This window comes from Carassius auratus, chromosome 1, assembly GCF_003368295.1.
Source record: "Carassius auratus strain Wakin chromosome 1, ASM336829v1, whole genome shotgun sequence".
NCBI classification, from domain to species: Eukaryota; Metazoa; Chordata; class Actinopteri; order Cypriniformes; family Cyprinidae; genus Carassius; species Carassius auratus.
In genome coordinates this window covers 8,852,847-8,867,933 of record NC_039243.1, presented here as the reverse complement: position 1 = coordinate 8,867,933, position 15,087 = coordinate 8,852,847, and the positions used below count along the sequence as shown (strand labels likewise).

The 15,087-nt window shown below is 38.5% G+C and overlaps 2 protein-coding genes across 5 annotated transcripts in view; one reads left to right on the top strand and one right to left on the bottom strand.

Moving 5' to 3' along the window:
* Positions 1-317: 317 nt before the first annotated feature.
* Positions 318-3,628, bottom strand: nthl1 (nth-like DNA glycosylase 1). Its single transcript, XM_026225227.1, has 6 exons — positions 3,025-3,628; positions 2,586-2,857; positions 2,344-2,514; positions 2,109-2,268; positions 922-1,027; positions 318-815 (listed from the first exon to the last, which is right to left on the bottom strand). Exons 1-6 carry the CDS (start codon positions 3,317-3,319, stop codon positions 449-451), a joined length of 1,371 nt encoding a protein of 456 aa, XP_026081012.1. The 5' UTR covers positions 3,320-3,628; the 3' UTR covers positions 318-448.
* A 125-nt stretch (positions 3,629-3,753) lies between these two features.
* Positions 3,754-15,087, top strand: part of LOC113057450 (tuberin-like) — a 42,210-nt gene continuing 30,876 nt past the window's right edge. For 2 of the 4 annotated variants that reach the window (XM_026225031.1, XM_026224908.1), the window contains exons 1-24: positions 3,754-3,920; positions 4,059-4,291; positions 4,692-4,846; positions 4,924-5,010; positions 5,082-5,192; positions 5,277-5,424; positions 5,803-5,920; positions 6,619-6,667; positions 6,759-6,884; positions 6,969-7,042; positions 7,905-8,031; positions 8,115-8,258; positions 8,364-8,501; positions 9,287-9,390; positions 9,504-9,585; positions 9,656-9,811; positions 11,065-11,175; positions 11,261-11,383; positions 11,463-11,569; positions 12,410-12,563; positions 12,754-12,876; positions 12,941-13,075; positions 13,342-13,531; positions 14,881-14,974. In XM_026225031.1, coding sequence (XP_026080816.1) covers positions 4,210-4,291; positions 4,692-4,846; positions 4,924-5,010; positions 5,082-5,192; positions 5,277-5,424; positions 5,803-5,920; positions 6,619-6,667; positions 6,759-6,884; positions 6,969-7,042; positions 7,905-8,031; positions 8,115-8,258; positions 8,364-8,501; positions 9,287-9,390; positions 9,504-9,585; positions 9,656-9,811; positions 11,065-11,175; positions 11,261-11,383; positions 11,463-11,569; positions 12,410-12,563; positions 12,754-12,876; positions 12,941-13,075; positions 13,342-13,531; positions 14,881-14,974 — 2,738 coding nt within the window. In that variant the 5' untranslated portion in view covers positions 3,754-3,920; positions 4,059-4,209. Of the gene's footprint in view, positions 3,921-4,058; positions 4,292-4,691; positions 4,847-4,923; positions 5,011-5,081; positions 5,193-5,276; positions 5,425-5,802; positions 5,921-6,618; positions 6,668-6,758; positions 6,885-6,968; positions 7,043-7,904; positions 8,032-8,114; positions 8,259-8,363; positions 8,502-9,286; positions 9,391-9,503; positions 9,586-9,655; positions 9,812-11,064; positions 11,176-11,260; positions 11,384-11,462; positions 11,570-12,409; positions 12,564-12,753; positions 12,877-12,940; positions 13,076-13,341; positions 13,532-14,880; positions 14,975-15,087 lie in introns of those variants that run through there. The other 2 variants (XM_026224966.1, XM_026225104.1) reach the window with 2 other exon arrangements.

The window sequence follows — 15,087 nt, the reverse complement described above, 5'->3', positions numbered from 1 at the left end:
AACAGTTTTCAACCTTGATAATAATCAGAAGTGTTTCTTGAGCAGCAAATCAGCAGGTTAGAGTGATTTCTGAAGATCATGTGACACTGAAGACTGGGGTGATGATGCTGAAAACTCAGCTTTGAGCACAGGAATAAATTACATTTTAAAATATATTAAACTAAAAAAAGATATTACAGCCAATTTCTTTAAGAAAGTACACTAATATGCAATTCTTTATTGTACTGTGGGCTCTCACAAACACACGTAGAAATGATAGTATACTGTTCTGAGCAATGTAAAACTAATACAAAACACAAACACTTTTATGTTTTCCATTTTAGTTACAATTTATTTGATAGAAAACCTACGGAATGAATCAAAGTGACATGTTTTGCATTTACACAGTACTTTGTTGAAACGGATTCGAGGTCTCTGCTGTCCTCTGTGTCCCGTGTGAAGACAGAGCTCAGTTCTGTTGTGCTCCAGCCCTCCCTTTCCTCCTGCTTCTCTTTTTGAGGACAGATGGAGTCTTCTCTTCTTCTGATGTCAGCTGGTTTCCTGGCACTTCCTGTTTGGCTGTGTTCTTCCTCCTCTGAGACAGGGATGCGTCCGCTGGCTCTTCTTTGACCTGTGCTGTTGGAGATGCTAGTTTGTCATCGGGGCCGTTAATGGCAGGTTTAGCAGGGCTGGATTTGAGCTTCTTGTTAGGAGAGGATCGGTGGGCGGAGGGACAGGTGTGCTGATTGAGACACACGGAGCAGAGCGGAGCGACGGGCAAACACACCTGCTGCCCGAAACCCACCAGCAGCCAGTTGATCTCACTCCACAGGTCTCTGTGAGAAGAGAGAAGACAGGGAAAAATAGCATTCAACTGCATTATTCTGATGTTATCTTGTAGAGATGAACGTTAGCAATAACAGGACCGAAAATAGAGGTTACCGTGGCAACCACTCCTCGAGCGCTCTCCGTGTTTCCTCTGGTGTCTTGGTCTCCTTCTTGGTCCATCCGAGTCTGTTTGAGATTCGGTGAACGTGGGTGTCCACACCTACACACACACACACACACACACACACAAAAACACTTAAAGGGATAGTTCACCCAAACATGAGAATTTGCTGTTAATCTACTCACTCACATGCCTCTCACATTTATTTTTGAGAATAAAACAGCATATCAAGGAACACAAAATTAATATTGGTGGTTCCTGAAGATATAGTGAGGTCTTATGAAGCGAAATGATTGGTCTGTGCAAGAAACTGAACATTATTTACTAAATTATTCCCTGTAATCCAGAGGTCCATCGACCGGACGAATCCTTCTTTTGAACCGATTCTTTTGGACTGAAGTGTCTGAAACAGTTTGTGACTCGAGCAGCACAGATCTAAAAGTTACTCAATCAAATCACACTTTCGGACGTCCCACAGTCACTCTGACTTGAAATTTAATTGAGTGTATGTTACATCACTGCGTGATTATGTAAACAAACTGATGAATCTGTTTTTTGAACCAGAAACAAACTGTCCGAAAGAATCAGTTCACGGAAAAGAATCAGATTTCTCCGTTGTGTGAGGCTCTGGATTACAGGTAATAATGTTGTAAATAGTGTTCAGATTCTCACACAGACCGATCGTTTCACTTCATAAGACCTCAAAATATCAACAAGAGCCAAGGGTATTAATTTCATGTTCTTTGATATGCTTTGTTTTTATTTTTAAAATCAGGCAGCTGTTGACTTGCATTTTATGAATCACCAAGGACCATGGTTTCAGCTAAAAATCTTGTTCTACTCAAAAAAAAAAAAGTCAACTACATCTTGGATGGCCTGAGGGTTAGTAAAATTAACAGCAAATGTTCATTTTTTGGTGACCTATTCCTTAAAGGTAAATAAGAAGAGTATAAATACAGTATCTAAAACTCAAAAATTAAAAATGATAAAGATAAACTTTAAATTTTGATTTGAAAAAGCCTTGTGTGAAAGTGAACAGAGATGGGGAGTAAGAATGTTCTTTGATTTTTTATTATCCATTATGGGAAATCTGTATGTCTGATTGGGTAGAGAAGTTGCAACAATATGATTCAGAACAGACAGATGCTGTGTTAAGCCAAAATATAAGTTTCCGCCCTACCGATTCCTGACACCTGGTTCCAGGCGATGTCCATGGCCAGGTGGGCCATCTTGGGGCCGACCCCCGGCAGACGCATCAGACCCTCCACTGTGTCAGGAATGTCTCCGCCGAACTCCTGCTGGATCAGAGCCGTGGCCTGTTTGATGTACTTCACCTTTGTCTGAGATGAAGTTTGTGAGTGTCTGTCTTGCTCTGATTAAACATTCATGTATTTGAAGACACAAGTTCCCCTTACCCTCCAGAAGCCCACGGGGTAGATGAGTTTACCCAGAGTCTCATCGTCCAGCGTGAGTACGGCGTCCACGCTAAGTCCATGCTCACGTAATCTCTGCATAGCGCCAGCCGTCACGTGATCTTTCGTTTGACTGGACAGCATTAAGGAGATCAGCACCTGGTAACGACGCACCTGAGAAAAGAACCGAGAATTATGATTGGCTGTCGGTTACTTCAGGTGATCTGCGATTGGTTCTCGCTCACCTCAGGGGGGGCCTCTGTGTCGTAGCACTTCTCTGCTCCCATTTGGTCCACGGGAGCATCCCGTTTGCTCCTCATCTCCCTGATGAATGACAGCTGTGTTCTCCAATCACGCGGCTCCCAGCGCTCCCTCTTTAGCTCCGCCCCTTCCTCCTCCTCATACTTCACCTTCACACGGCCCCGCCTTGGTTTTCTAGGTGACGTCAAAACGGCTTGCTCATCCACTGCTTCTCCTTTCACTTTTGTGGTTGAGTTATTGCAACTTGACACAGTCTCTGTACAAAAAAAAAAAATATTAAAATACATGCATAAAATATATACATATAAAAAACTATCTAGTTATAATTGAATTCATAATAAAATAATATAAAAATATATAAAATGATTATAAATTATATAAAATATTTAGAAAAACATTATTTGAAATAGTGTTTAGCTCCACCTGAGCAGTTCGTCTCATCTGCAGAAGTTTCTGCATGGGTTCGCAGTGGAGCATCAGAAATACTCTGCTCGAGATCTTCTGCTTTCACGTTTGGAGAATCATCTTCTGATTTGATTCCTTGAGCCATTCTGGATCTCAGTCTGCGAATTCCTCCTTTATTTACAGCACCTTCACCTATAGTTTCAGTCGCACAAGTGCCTAATACAGCTACTGACTCGGTAAAATATGGAGAGTTCATTCTTTCAGACAATCGGTTGAATATATAAACACGTAAATTCCGGACTGACGCTAACATTAGGTGACATTACCTGACTTTATGTCACAAATATATCTTCAGTTTTGCTAAAACACACCTCCTGAATACAACATATTTACCCTTGCTGTCGATACCGATGTCTGATTCGTCAATGAATCATTCGTTTGAACCGGATCTTTTCAATGAATCTTAGTGAATGGATGCGAGCGGATACATACGGAATGATCAGGGAATGATGAACCACTGAATCGATTGTTTGAAAGGGTTCATCCAAAAATAACTGTTCGAAAGAGCCGATTTGCGGAAATGTTTCGGACTCTTCAAGTTTTATAAGCGACAATCATTTGTAGTTTCTCAACGCCGCTTGCGCTTGTAACGTGAAGGCTCGCTCGTGGCTCTCAGAACTACAATTCCCAACCGTCAGCTGTCACGTGACGTGTCTTTGGTGTTTTTGTAGGAAGTCCTTTCCCGTGTTTTAAGCATGACTTCCGGAGGGCAGTAAAGGGGTATGGTGAGAGCAGGAGCAGTTCTGTGGGCTGAGAAACTGCGTGACAAAATACATGTATGAATCGGGAGCGAATCATTTAGATATTTCAGTTATATGTTCTCGATATCATCCCACTTCCATCATCCGCAGACGGTAAGTAACAGTGTGTTTGTTTGTTGCATTGGCTTGTAGTTTATGGATTGATATTGGTTTATTTATTTACATTGTTTATTTGACCACATCGGAGATTTGCGTGTATTTATACGGTTTATTTGGCTTGTTTATTTTCAGGTGTTGTCTTTGTCACAGTCAATTGATCCGCTTTAAATGCACGGTTTGTTTTGTGAATGAACTGAACTGAACTGAATTGAACTGTCACGAGGTGTCAGACTTCTGTGCATTGTTGTCCTGCCATGTTTTCCTGCCAAAAGAGGCGATATTTATGTTAAAGAAGGAGTTGTCAATCTTCTCTGACCCAGGGAGCCACTACCAGACATCCAGAGGCCCTGTGCCCCTCAATATAGGTGTAACTTTTCTTTAAAAAAGTGTGAAATATTAAAACATGATTTTATATTTGCTTAGGATTTGATCATAACTTTAAAAGAAGACATATTTTGATAGAATATTTAAAATAGATTATAGTAAAACTTATAGAATTCATTATTTATTTGTAATTTTTAAAGAAAATGTTTAACTCCGAGAATATACTAAAATACATTTTTACAAAGGTCTCTTCGGGAAGAATTTTAGAATTTTGATTGAATAATGATACTATTATTGTTACTTGTATGTTTTTGTATAGTGAGGCGATTGCTAATTAAGAATGTTTTATATTATTGCAAATGCTGTATTGAAATTATACTGTTAATGTTGCCATGAATATAGCCATTGTTGCTGATACGGCGAAAAAAATCTCTCATCCAGGGTCTCTCACAGATGGGAAGATGAACAAGCAGCCCAGTAAAGAGTCTCTGCGGGACCATTTCAAGAGGATCTTTGGCCTCGGTCAGACTCGCTCCCACAGCAAACAGACCGAGAGCAAAGCCTCAGAGTTCATCATCACGCTGGACATCCTGATGGTCAGAAACGCCCCGATCGATCCTTCACCTCATCCATATTGTGTTTCTCATGTGATCTCTCTCTTCCAATCCTTCAGGAACTCACTCCAGAGTACAGCCTGAACCACCGGATCAGAGTCATCAACCAAGTGTGCGAGCTCGCCAAATCCAAGAAGTTTGAGGAGGTGAGAGCGTAGAGAAGCATCTTCTGCCATGTGCAGACGAGCGGATCTGAAGTGTGCTGTGTGTGTTTCAGCATGCGGTGGAGGCCGTGTGGAAGGCCGTGGAGGACATGATGCATCCTGAGCAGCCGGCTGAAGCCCGTCATGCAGTGCTGCTGCTGCTGAGAGCCATTATACAGGGACAGGTGCACATTTCGAACACCTTACCAACCACAACGCATCAATGCGGCGAACAGCACTCACGCTTTCCTCCTGATCTTCTTGTGCAGGGTGAGCGCTTGGGTCCGCTCAGAGCGCACTTCTTTAAGATCGTTTTGGACTATCAGCCCTGTAATGAAGATCTGGCCGAGAGACTGGAGGTGTTCAAGGCCCTCACGGAGAACGGGAAAGACGTCACCCACCTAGAGGAGGAGATCGGTATGGATCACACCTGCTGGAGTTCTTTACAGGACCATTCAGCCAAAACTGAAAATTCGTTCATCATTTATTCACCCTTGAGTTGTTCCAAACCTGTATGAGTTTCTGTCTTTTCTAGGCACAAAATAATACATTTTGACCTCGGTATCCATAGTATGGGGAAAAAATACTATGGAAGTCAATGGCTACTGGCAGCTGTTTGGTTTCAGCATTCTTTAAAATATATTTTTTTGTGTTAAAGAGAATAAAGAAACTCCAACCCTAACCTGTGGAACACAAAAGAAGATATTTAACAAATGGCGGAGCTGCTGTTTTCTATATAACGAATGGTTTGTTTAGCAGATTGTAATGTGTGTTTGTGTGTGTTTTCTCTCTTAGCTGGGTTCGTCTTGCTGTGGATGGACATCGGTCTGTCAGCAGACTTCCTGCATGTCCTCGTGAACTTGGTCAAATTCAACTCCTGCTACCTGGATGAGAACATCTCCCTCATGGTCCAGTAAGAAAACACACGCAGATGATGATCTTTTTGAAAGCTTCTGCTTAAATGCTTGAAGCTTGACATGTAGACACTATATATATACTTCAGTTCAAATGTTTGGGGTCAGTAGGATTGTGTTTTTTGAAGAAGTGAGCACTTTATTCAGTAAGGATGTATTGAATCGATCAAAAGTGACGGTAAAGGGATTTACAAAAGATTTAAATTTCAACAATGCTGTTCTTTTGAGCTTTCCTTTCATCAGTAAACACAGTATTATGGTTTACACAGTGTTTATATGTAATATTATATGTTTATTGAGCAACAAATCAGTATATTAGAATGATTTCTGAAGATCATGTGACACTGAAGACTGGAGGAATGATGCTGAAAATACAGCTTTGATCACAGGAATAAATTACATTTTATAATATATTGAAGGAGGAAACAGTTATTTTTAGTTGTAATAATATTTCACAATTTTATTGTTTTTTTGTTCTGTATTTTTGATCAAATAAATGCAGCCTATGTGAGCATAAGTGACTTCTGACAAAAAGATTAAAAAATCTTAAAGACCCCAAATGTTTGAATTTTGTAGTGTCTACACATTTATATGTGAATTAATTTTTTTTTTTCAAAATAGTGAAGGAAAAGCACATATTGGAGAGTTTTTATACAGACACACACACACACTAACATCACTGATTTGTTTCTGACAGGAAAATCTGCCTTCTGTGTAACCGGACGACTTCCTCCACTGATATTGAGGTAAAACAGTGGCCTTTGGATTACCACACAATCAGTGATATCTGAATGGGTTCATCCGTGTGTGTGTGTGTGTGTGTGTGTGTGTGTGTAGGTTGCGCTGCAGGTGTTGGACGCAGTGGTGTGTTATAACTGCCTGCCCTCGGACTCTCTGACGGTGTTCATCATCACTCTGTGCCGAACCGTTAACGTGAAGGAGTTCTGTGAGTCCTGCTGGAAGGTACACTGAGATGAATATATCAGATCATGTGTGTGTGGTGCAGCTCGTAAGTGTGCTCTGACCTCTCTGTTGGTGTGTGTCTAGTTGATGCGTAAAGTGTTGGGGACACACCTGGGTCACAGTGCCGTATACACCATGTGTCGGATCATGGAGGAGAGGTACTCACTCACACAGTCCAGACAAGTCCGTTTAGATCTGAAACTATTCTGAACATCACATTACATTCCTGACAGATCACTGAACTATAATAAAATACATTATTTACTTTCCTGGTTTAGTTAGTAAGTTTAGTTTAGTTGTAAGTCGCAATAGTCTAATAAATAATGTGGGACTTTTTTTTGTTTAATACAGTAATTTTAGCAGTTAAATTTTTATCTATATTTCTTATTTGCCTTGTATAAATAAAAATTACTGTTGTTAATAATAATAATAATAACACACACGCACACTTATATATTCATAAATACATTTATCATTATCTTAAATACACACATTTATAAATACATTATATGTTATTTTGAAATTCTTCTTCTTCATAATAATAACAACAACAACTATAATAATAATAATAATAATAATAATAACAACAACTATTCTTGATAAAAATAAAAATAAGAGTTTTTTTATATTTTAAAAAGGCAGATTTTCACTAGCAATTTTTTGCTTAATATAATAGAAGTTATTATCGATACTACTACTACTATTAATGCCATCATAATAATTACTTTATTATTAATGTATAAATGTATATATTAACGTGTGTGTGTGTGTGTATATATATATATATATGACAATGATATTGTTTTTTGTAATGTAATAAACATGAATTAATATGTTATTAATATGTTTATATTTCAATTAATATTTAAACTTTTAAAGGCAGATTTTCACAAACATTTTTTAATCTTTTGTATTGAGATCAAGATTTGTGAAATGTAATAAATGTTGTTATGAACTGTTAAATTGTTGTAAAGTTATCCGTTCTGTTGATCTCAGAAGTGTGTGTGTGTGTGTGTGTAGCGTGTACAGTGAGGACGCCGCTCTTCTCAGGGGTGCTGTGTTTTTTGTTGGGATGGCGCTGTGGGGCGCTCACAGACTTCCTGACCTCAAAATCACGCCCACTCTGGTCCTGCCCTCCTTCTACAAGGTGTCTGCACATCTGCCTCCAGTCTGTGTTTTCATATACCTCACGAGACCTGCCAGTGTTTGACCTCTGACCCCTGTGCCCAGGCCATGAGCTGTGCTAATGAGGTGGTGTCCTACGAGATCGTGCTGTCGATCTCGCGACTCATCAAGAAGTACGGCCGCGAGCTGCAGGTCGTGACGTGGGACGTCCTGCTGTCCATCGTAGAGAGACTCCTGCAGCAGATACAGGCACACACACACACACACACACACACACACACACACACACACACACACTGAGATGTCCGGTAGGTGTTTATCTCCTGACGCTCTTCGTGCATGTGGTGTGTGCAGACGATGGGCAGCCCTGATCTGAAGGTGATAGTTTATGAGTTACTGAGCACCGTGGAGGAGCTGTACGAGCAGAACGACTTCCTCGGATCCTCGCAGACGCTCTTCAGTCTGGTGGAGAAGTGTGCTGATAAACGCCCCGTGAGTCTGTCCTCTTCTGAAGCCGTTCAATCCATTCATTCATTTAAATCTATTATTAAACATTAAAATGTATTATTGCATTTTAATTACATATATATTTATTTGAATTTATTATAACATTTTTATTAAGTATAAATTAAGGATTATATTCAGGCTAAATTTGTTGTTTATTTAAGGAGGATATTCAGATATGTATTGTTAAATTTAAACAAAATTAAAATGTATTATTAAATTGAAATCAAGTATAGATTTATTAAAATTAATTATTAAAATTAAATTATGTATAAATTAAGATTGACTAAATTTATTATGTTTATAGAGTTTAAATGTGTTTACATTTATTTTGAAATTAAAGATTAAAATAATTAGTTTTTTAATTTATTTAAATTCATTATTAAAATTGAATTAAGTATAAATTAGAGGAAATTCAGGTAGAAAATATAAATTTATTTAAATGTATGATTAAATTTGAATCCAAATGTACAGTATTATGACTTCAATTGAAGTGTACTTTTCAATTCATTATTATAATAAAATAAAATTTGATTGACTGAATTTATTTAATTTTAAAGAAAGTATACGTATTTAAACTCACAACATTTAATTAAAATTAAAAGATATTATTACATTTAAATGAATTATATATTTATTTACATTTATAATAACAATGATTTTAAGTATAACTGAATGAGGAGATCCACATTCACTAAATGTATTATCCAGTGTTAAAAAAGTATGTATGTATTTAAGTGAATTGTATTATTTGGGTGTGATCTGTCCTGTAGGATGCGTCTGTGCTGACGCTGATCTCCTACCGAGCTCAGTCCATCCAGCCGGCCAAAGACGGATGGCTGCAGAACCTGCTCAAACTCATGGAGAAGTTCTTCAGGTCCGGTTATTCATCACTTCATCACTTCATCACAAGTCACACTTAAACCAAACCCTGGGCATGACATCTCTCTCTCTCTCTCTCTCTCTCTCTCTCTCTCTCGTGTGTGTCAGGAACGAGAGCCGGACTGTGATCAGGATCAAGGTCCTGGACATCCTGTCTTTCGTGCTCAGCACAAACCGCCAGCTCTATGAGGTCAGTCCTACACCAAACGTGCGTGAGCTCCCCGTTGGTTTCCCTGAATGTGTGTGTTCTCCGTGACCAGGAGGAGCTGATCGAGGTGGTGGTGATTCCTCAGCTGGGTCAGATCGCTGAAGATCGAGATCTGTCCGTCAGGAAACAGGCCACGCAGCTGCTGGTGGATCTGGCCGAGGGCTGCAGCACGCATCACTTCAGCAGTCTGCTCGACATCATCGAGAAGGTGCTGCTGCGCTCCGATGATGTCACTAACGGAAGCATTCCACTCTCTTCAGTTGACATTTAAAATTTAAAAAATAGAATGTTTGCATGGTTAAGGACAAGTAGTTCTGTGGCTGACACGTGAAATAGTTCAGGATTGGCCAAATCAATACCAAGTTTTCAGATTTTAGGATGAGATATAAATCATTCAGTACTTTTTCCATTGGCTGCATCTCACTTTTATTGTCAATAGCCACAGAGACGTGGGTCATTAACTCTTTCATCCAAGCTGCAGATTCAGTTTATACAATACAGGGTTTGTGAATTTAGTCACTTCCTGGGAAACTGGTGCAGAATAAAAATAGAAATGGAAGTTGAAGCCAATGTGGAAGCCATTGTGATGTAGTTTTTTATTGTGATAAATGAGTTTACCCTTATTTAAATGTTTTATTAAAACATATTATTACAGTGGATATATTTTAATTTAATATTACATTTAAATTAAGTCTAACTTTATTTTAATGTATTCCATTTCAATCAAGCATAGATTTATTTGCATTTATTATTACATTTTAAATTAATATAATTATACTTTTTATGCACAAAGTATTAAAATTAAGTACAACTTCATCAATACTTAATATAAGCATTGATTTATTTAGATTTATTAGTGCATTCAAATGAAATATTGTTTGATTTTAGATGTATTATTAAAGATATGTTTATATAAATAAATATTAGTGCTGTCAAATGATTAATCACATCTAAAATAATTTTTTCTTCACATAATATGTGTATAGTACTGTGTATATTTATTATGTATATATAAATACAAACACACATGTATATATTTAAGAAAAATATATTATGTTTATATATTAAATATATATAAGAATATAAATAAACAAATATTTTCAAAATATATATACTGTGTGTGTATCTATATGTACATGATATACACATAATATACACAGTACTACACACACATATATTACATAAACAAAATTATTAATCATTTGACAGCACTAATAAATATATATCTATTGAATTTAAATGAGGTATATGAATGCATTTAAATGAAGTATGAATTTATTAACTGTTTAACAGAGTAGCAGTGTTTTCTAGCGATCTGCAGCAGAGGCCTTTTCTCTAAGAGCAAATGATTCAGTCACATGACAGTTTAAATGTGCATCCATTGGTTCATTCATTAAATGTGTTTCCATCGTAGTATATATGTGAATGAGACCTGGTTTGTGTGCTCCTGTGCTCCTGCAGGTCGCTAGTCGTCCGTTAACGTGCTCTCTGGAGGGAGAGAGAGAGATGTCAGTGGAGTCTCCCATGGAGGACGTCCGCACCGCTGTACTGGGTCTGCTGGACATCCTTCAGGTACGACAACACCTGCACTCATCAGTGTGATGGTGATCTTTCTCAGTGTCCGCTCCAGTGACGCTGTGTGTGTGTGTGTTCTCAGAGTAAACTGTACAGTCTGCCGGCCAGTCACGCCAGCCGCGTGTACGAGCTGCTGATCTCTCATCTGCAGCTTCACTACAAGAACAGATACTTCAGTGCCATCGGGAGCTCCATACGCCTCCAGGTCAGACTCCCGGTCAGCAGCACACTAGACCTCAGTAACCTTCTCAGATCACCTGGACTTCCCTCTGTTTGTGTGTCAGGTCTTTGATTTCTTACTGATGATGAGGGCAGACTCTCTTCATCATCTGGGTGTCCCTAATAAAGATGGGGTCCTGAGGTTCAGCCCATACTGTCACTGTGATGATGGGTAAGAACACCAGCGTGTGTTTGGTGCTGTTTTCTCACATGCATTTATTAAGGAGGATGCTAAAGGATATCAGTTTCAGAGTATAAATATATTTAGATTTATTAAATAGTTTTAACTGAAAATGTTTTAGGTTTTAATAAAGTGTGAATGTATTTACAATTATTATCTATTAATTAAAGTATAAATGATTAAGATATTCAGATTGACTGTGGTATTCCATTTAAATTAATCTAAAATGCGTGTTTAAATTTAATGTACTATTCATGTGTATAAATGTATGCTTCCTTTAATCTTTCTTTATTTAAATAGAATTTAAATGTATCATTGCGTTTAAAAAGCTTTAAATGCATTTTCATTGTTATTAAATGAGAAGTAAACGTTCAATTGAATTTAGTTTCAATAAAATGTAATTATGTAAATTATTATGTGTTATTAAATTTAAATAAATTATTTATATATAAATTTAAGTTATGTATAAATACATATAAGAAATAAATTTAAGTTATGTATAAATTATTAAGGGGGATATTCAGGTTGACGAAATTTTATTTAATAAATTTAAACAAAATATTTCATAATTTAAATGATGTATATATTTAATTCAATTTATTATTTAAACAAAATAAAATATTATATTAAAAATAAATAAAGCTTAATGTTCAGATTGATTATATTTATTAGAAAATGTTAAGAAAGTATAAATATATTTACATTTATTTTTAAATTAATGTGTTTTATTAAATTGAACTGTATACATTTATTTACATCTGTTACCAAAATGAAGTATAAGTTATCAAGGAGAGCATGCAGACTGACTAAATCTCAAATGTCTGGTTTCAGAGAGTCGGAGAAAAGAGTGGCTGAGAAAAAGCCGACAGGAAGTGTGTCTCCGCCGACAGGAAGTCCGACACCGGCGGCTCCGCCCTCCTCCATACGCACGGCCTATCTGCCCTACAGCCTGGCCTTCAGCGTGCTGCTACAGTGCCTGAAGATGGTACACATTCACACACACAGCTCTTCCCTTTAACATTACTCTGACAACACCATGGCATATTGATGATATCATGGTGCTGTAATCATTAGTTTACACATTACCCTGTGTTTTAGCATTCCTTGAACATATAGTTTAAGTGCAACACAATCTGTTTGTGTGGTAAAACACAAGCTCTTTGTGTGGTTTGCAGGAGACTGACTGGAAGGTGCTGAAGCTGGTTCTGGATAAGATGTCCATCACCATCCAGTACAAAGTCTTGATCCTAACGTCACCCTGCAAAATTGATCATCTATGCTCGACCCTCTGCTCAACGGTAACAAACTCTACACACTTAGAAAACAGAAACGGGGTAGGCTCTAATGTGTGTGTGTGTGCAGGTGAGCGACCGTCTGATATCGGAGCGACTGAAGAAGACTCCTGATGGATTCTCCCTCACTGATGTTCAGCTCGCTGTGGTTCCTGTTCTCACCGCCCTCACCTCGTACCACAGCCACCTGGAGCAGTCCCGACAGGTGACACCGACACCTGGGCCTCGCTGGCCAAAGAACAGCATAGGGGGAACAGCTTCATTTAAATTAAAGTGTATTATTAAAGATATTTATTACATTTTATGTAAGAAAACCTTTACCCAAATGTATTACTTATTTATTTTAATGTATTTATTATAACTGTATTATTAGTTTATTATTCTGTAGGCAGATGTCTGAGCAGACAGGTCCGGGTGGTGAGAGTTGCCAGTCCTTACTGTGGGTAAATGTGTGTGTGTGTGTGTTCTCAGAGGGAGCTGGTGCAGTGTTTGGAGAAGGGGCTGATCTATCGCTGTGCTAAGCAGTGTGTGGTGGCTCTGACCATGTGCACCGTAGAGATGCCCGACATCATGATCAAACTGCTGCCTGCCCTCATCGTCAAGCTCACGCACATCTCAGCCACCGTAGCCATGGCCTCGCCCATGCTGGAGTTCCTGTCCAGTGAGTGCAAGCCTGCCCACTCTCTCACTCTGACCTATCAGAGCCGGCCTCGCTCACTCTGACCAATCAGAGCCGGCCTTTCTCACTCTGACCTATCAGAGCCGGCCTCTCTCACTCTGACCAATCAGAGCCGGCCTCTCTCACTCTGACCAATCAGAGCCGGCCTCTCTCACTCTGACCAATCAGAGCTAGCCTCTCTCACTCCGACTAATCAGAATATAGAGCTTGGGAAACTACGTCACCGCGCATGGCATTCTGGGTAGTCGCGGCCATTTTTGTGGACACGCTTATCAGTAAAAGTGAAAGTGAAAGTGACATGACATACAGATCAAATGTAAGATTACATATAAAGAAAAACTCAACAAGGAAGCAAAGATGCAGTATTTAGAAAAAATCAAGACAATCAACGAACTCAATCTGCATGAACACAAAGAGTGTTCGGATGATCTTAAAGGGCTGTCGCTCGTAACCTTCCCCAATGTGTTTTCTTACCTTGTTTGTAGTGTCGGAGCGTACACCTCTGATCAGTTTAAAAAGGATAAATCTCTCGAGTCTCACCTGCAATTTACAAATGGATTGGTGCAGAAACTACACATTTTCCGCATCAACGAGTGAGTTACACGGCCCCTTTACTTTTTAATATGCGTTATTGTAAACTGTACAAATTAACCTCAGTGTGTTATGATGCACAAATAAAGAGATACAGAATTGATCAATTTTGCCGTTTATTACTGTAACAGGTGGTATGCAATATAACACCTATAATGCAGGAGATGTGGTTCATGCATAGGTAGCATTTAATGTAACGTTAAGTCTGTCAAATCGATTAATCACATCCAAAAAAAAGTTGTTTATATAACGTACATTTCTGTATATTTATATTTATATAAATGCACATACATACGTGTGTATATATCAGACCAAAGGGACAATCCTTCTTTTCCTTCTTACTGCTGTTAACCAAGCTATGTGACGCCGCTTTGTTAACTCGGAGACCTGAGATCAAGGTGCGGTTTTCCAGCGGGAAAGCTGAAAAATCCCACTCCATTCAAATTATTTTTCCATGCCGGTCATGAGTAAGAGTATGGCAGTTAATTACACAACAAGGTTTTACCATTGTAACTTATTTTTTAGCTGTAGAGAGCAAACAAAACAGTCTATTATCAATCCAATACAATACATACAGCAGCGTCCGTGTCCTAAAGTCCCAGAATGCATTGCGTTGCTGACGTCATGTTCCCAGACTCTATAGCACACATTCTACATTCAGGATACAACCACAGCATCATGACACCTGTGCATCAAACACAGCTCAAGAACTGATGCTTTGTCTCATCTCTCTCTCTCAGCATTAGTGCGGCTCCCACATCTGTATGCTAACTTCGTAGCTGAACAGTATGTTAGCGTGTTTGCTATATCATTGCCATACACCAACCCCTCAAAGTGAGTATGGTCACACACACACACACACACACACACACACACGGTTTTTTCTTAATTAGATATTTGACTACTTGAGATTCATTTGTAATGTTACAATAGATTTATATTTTAAA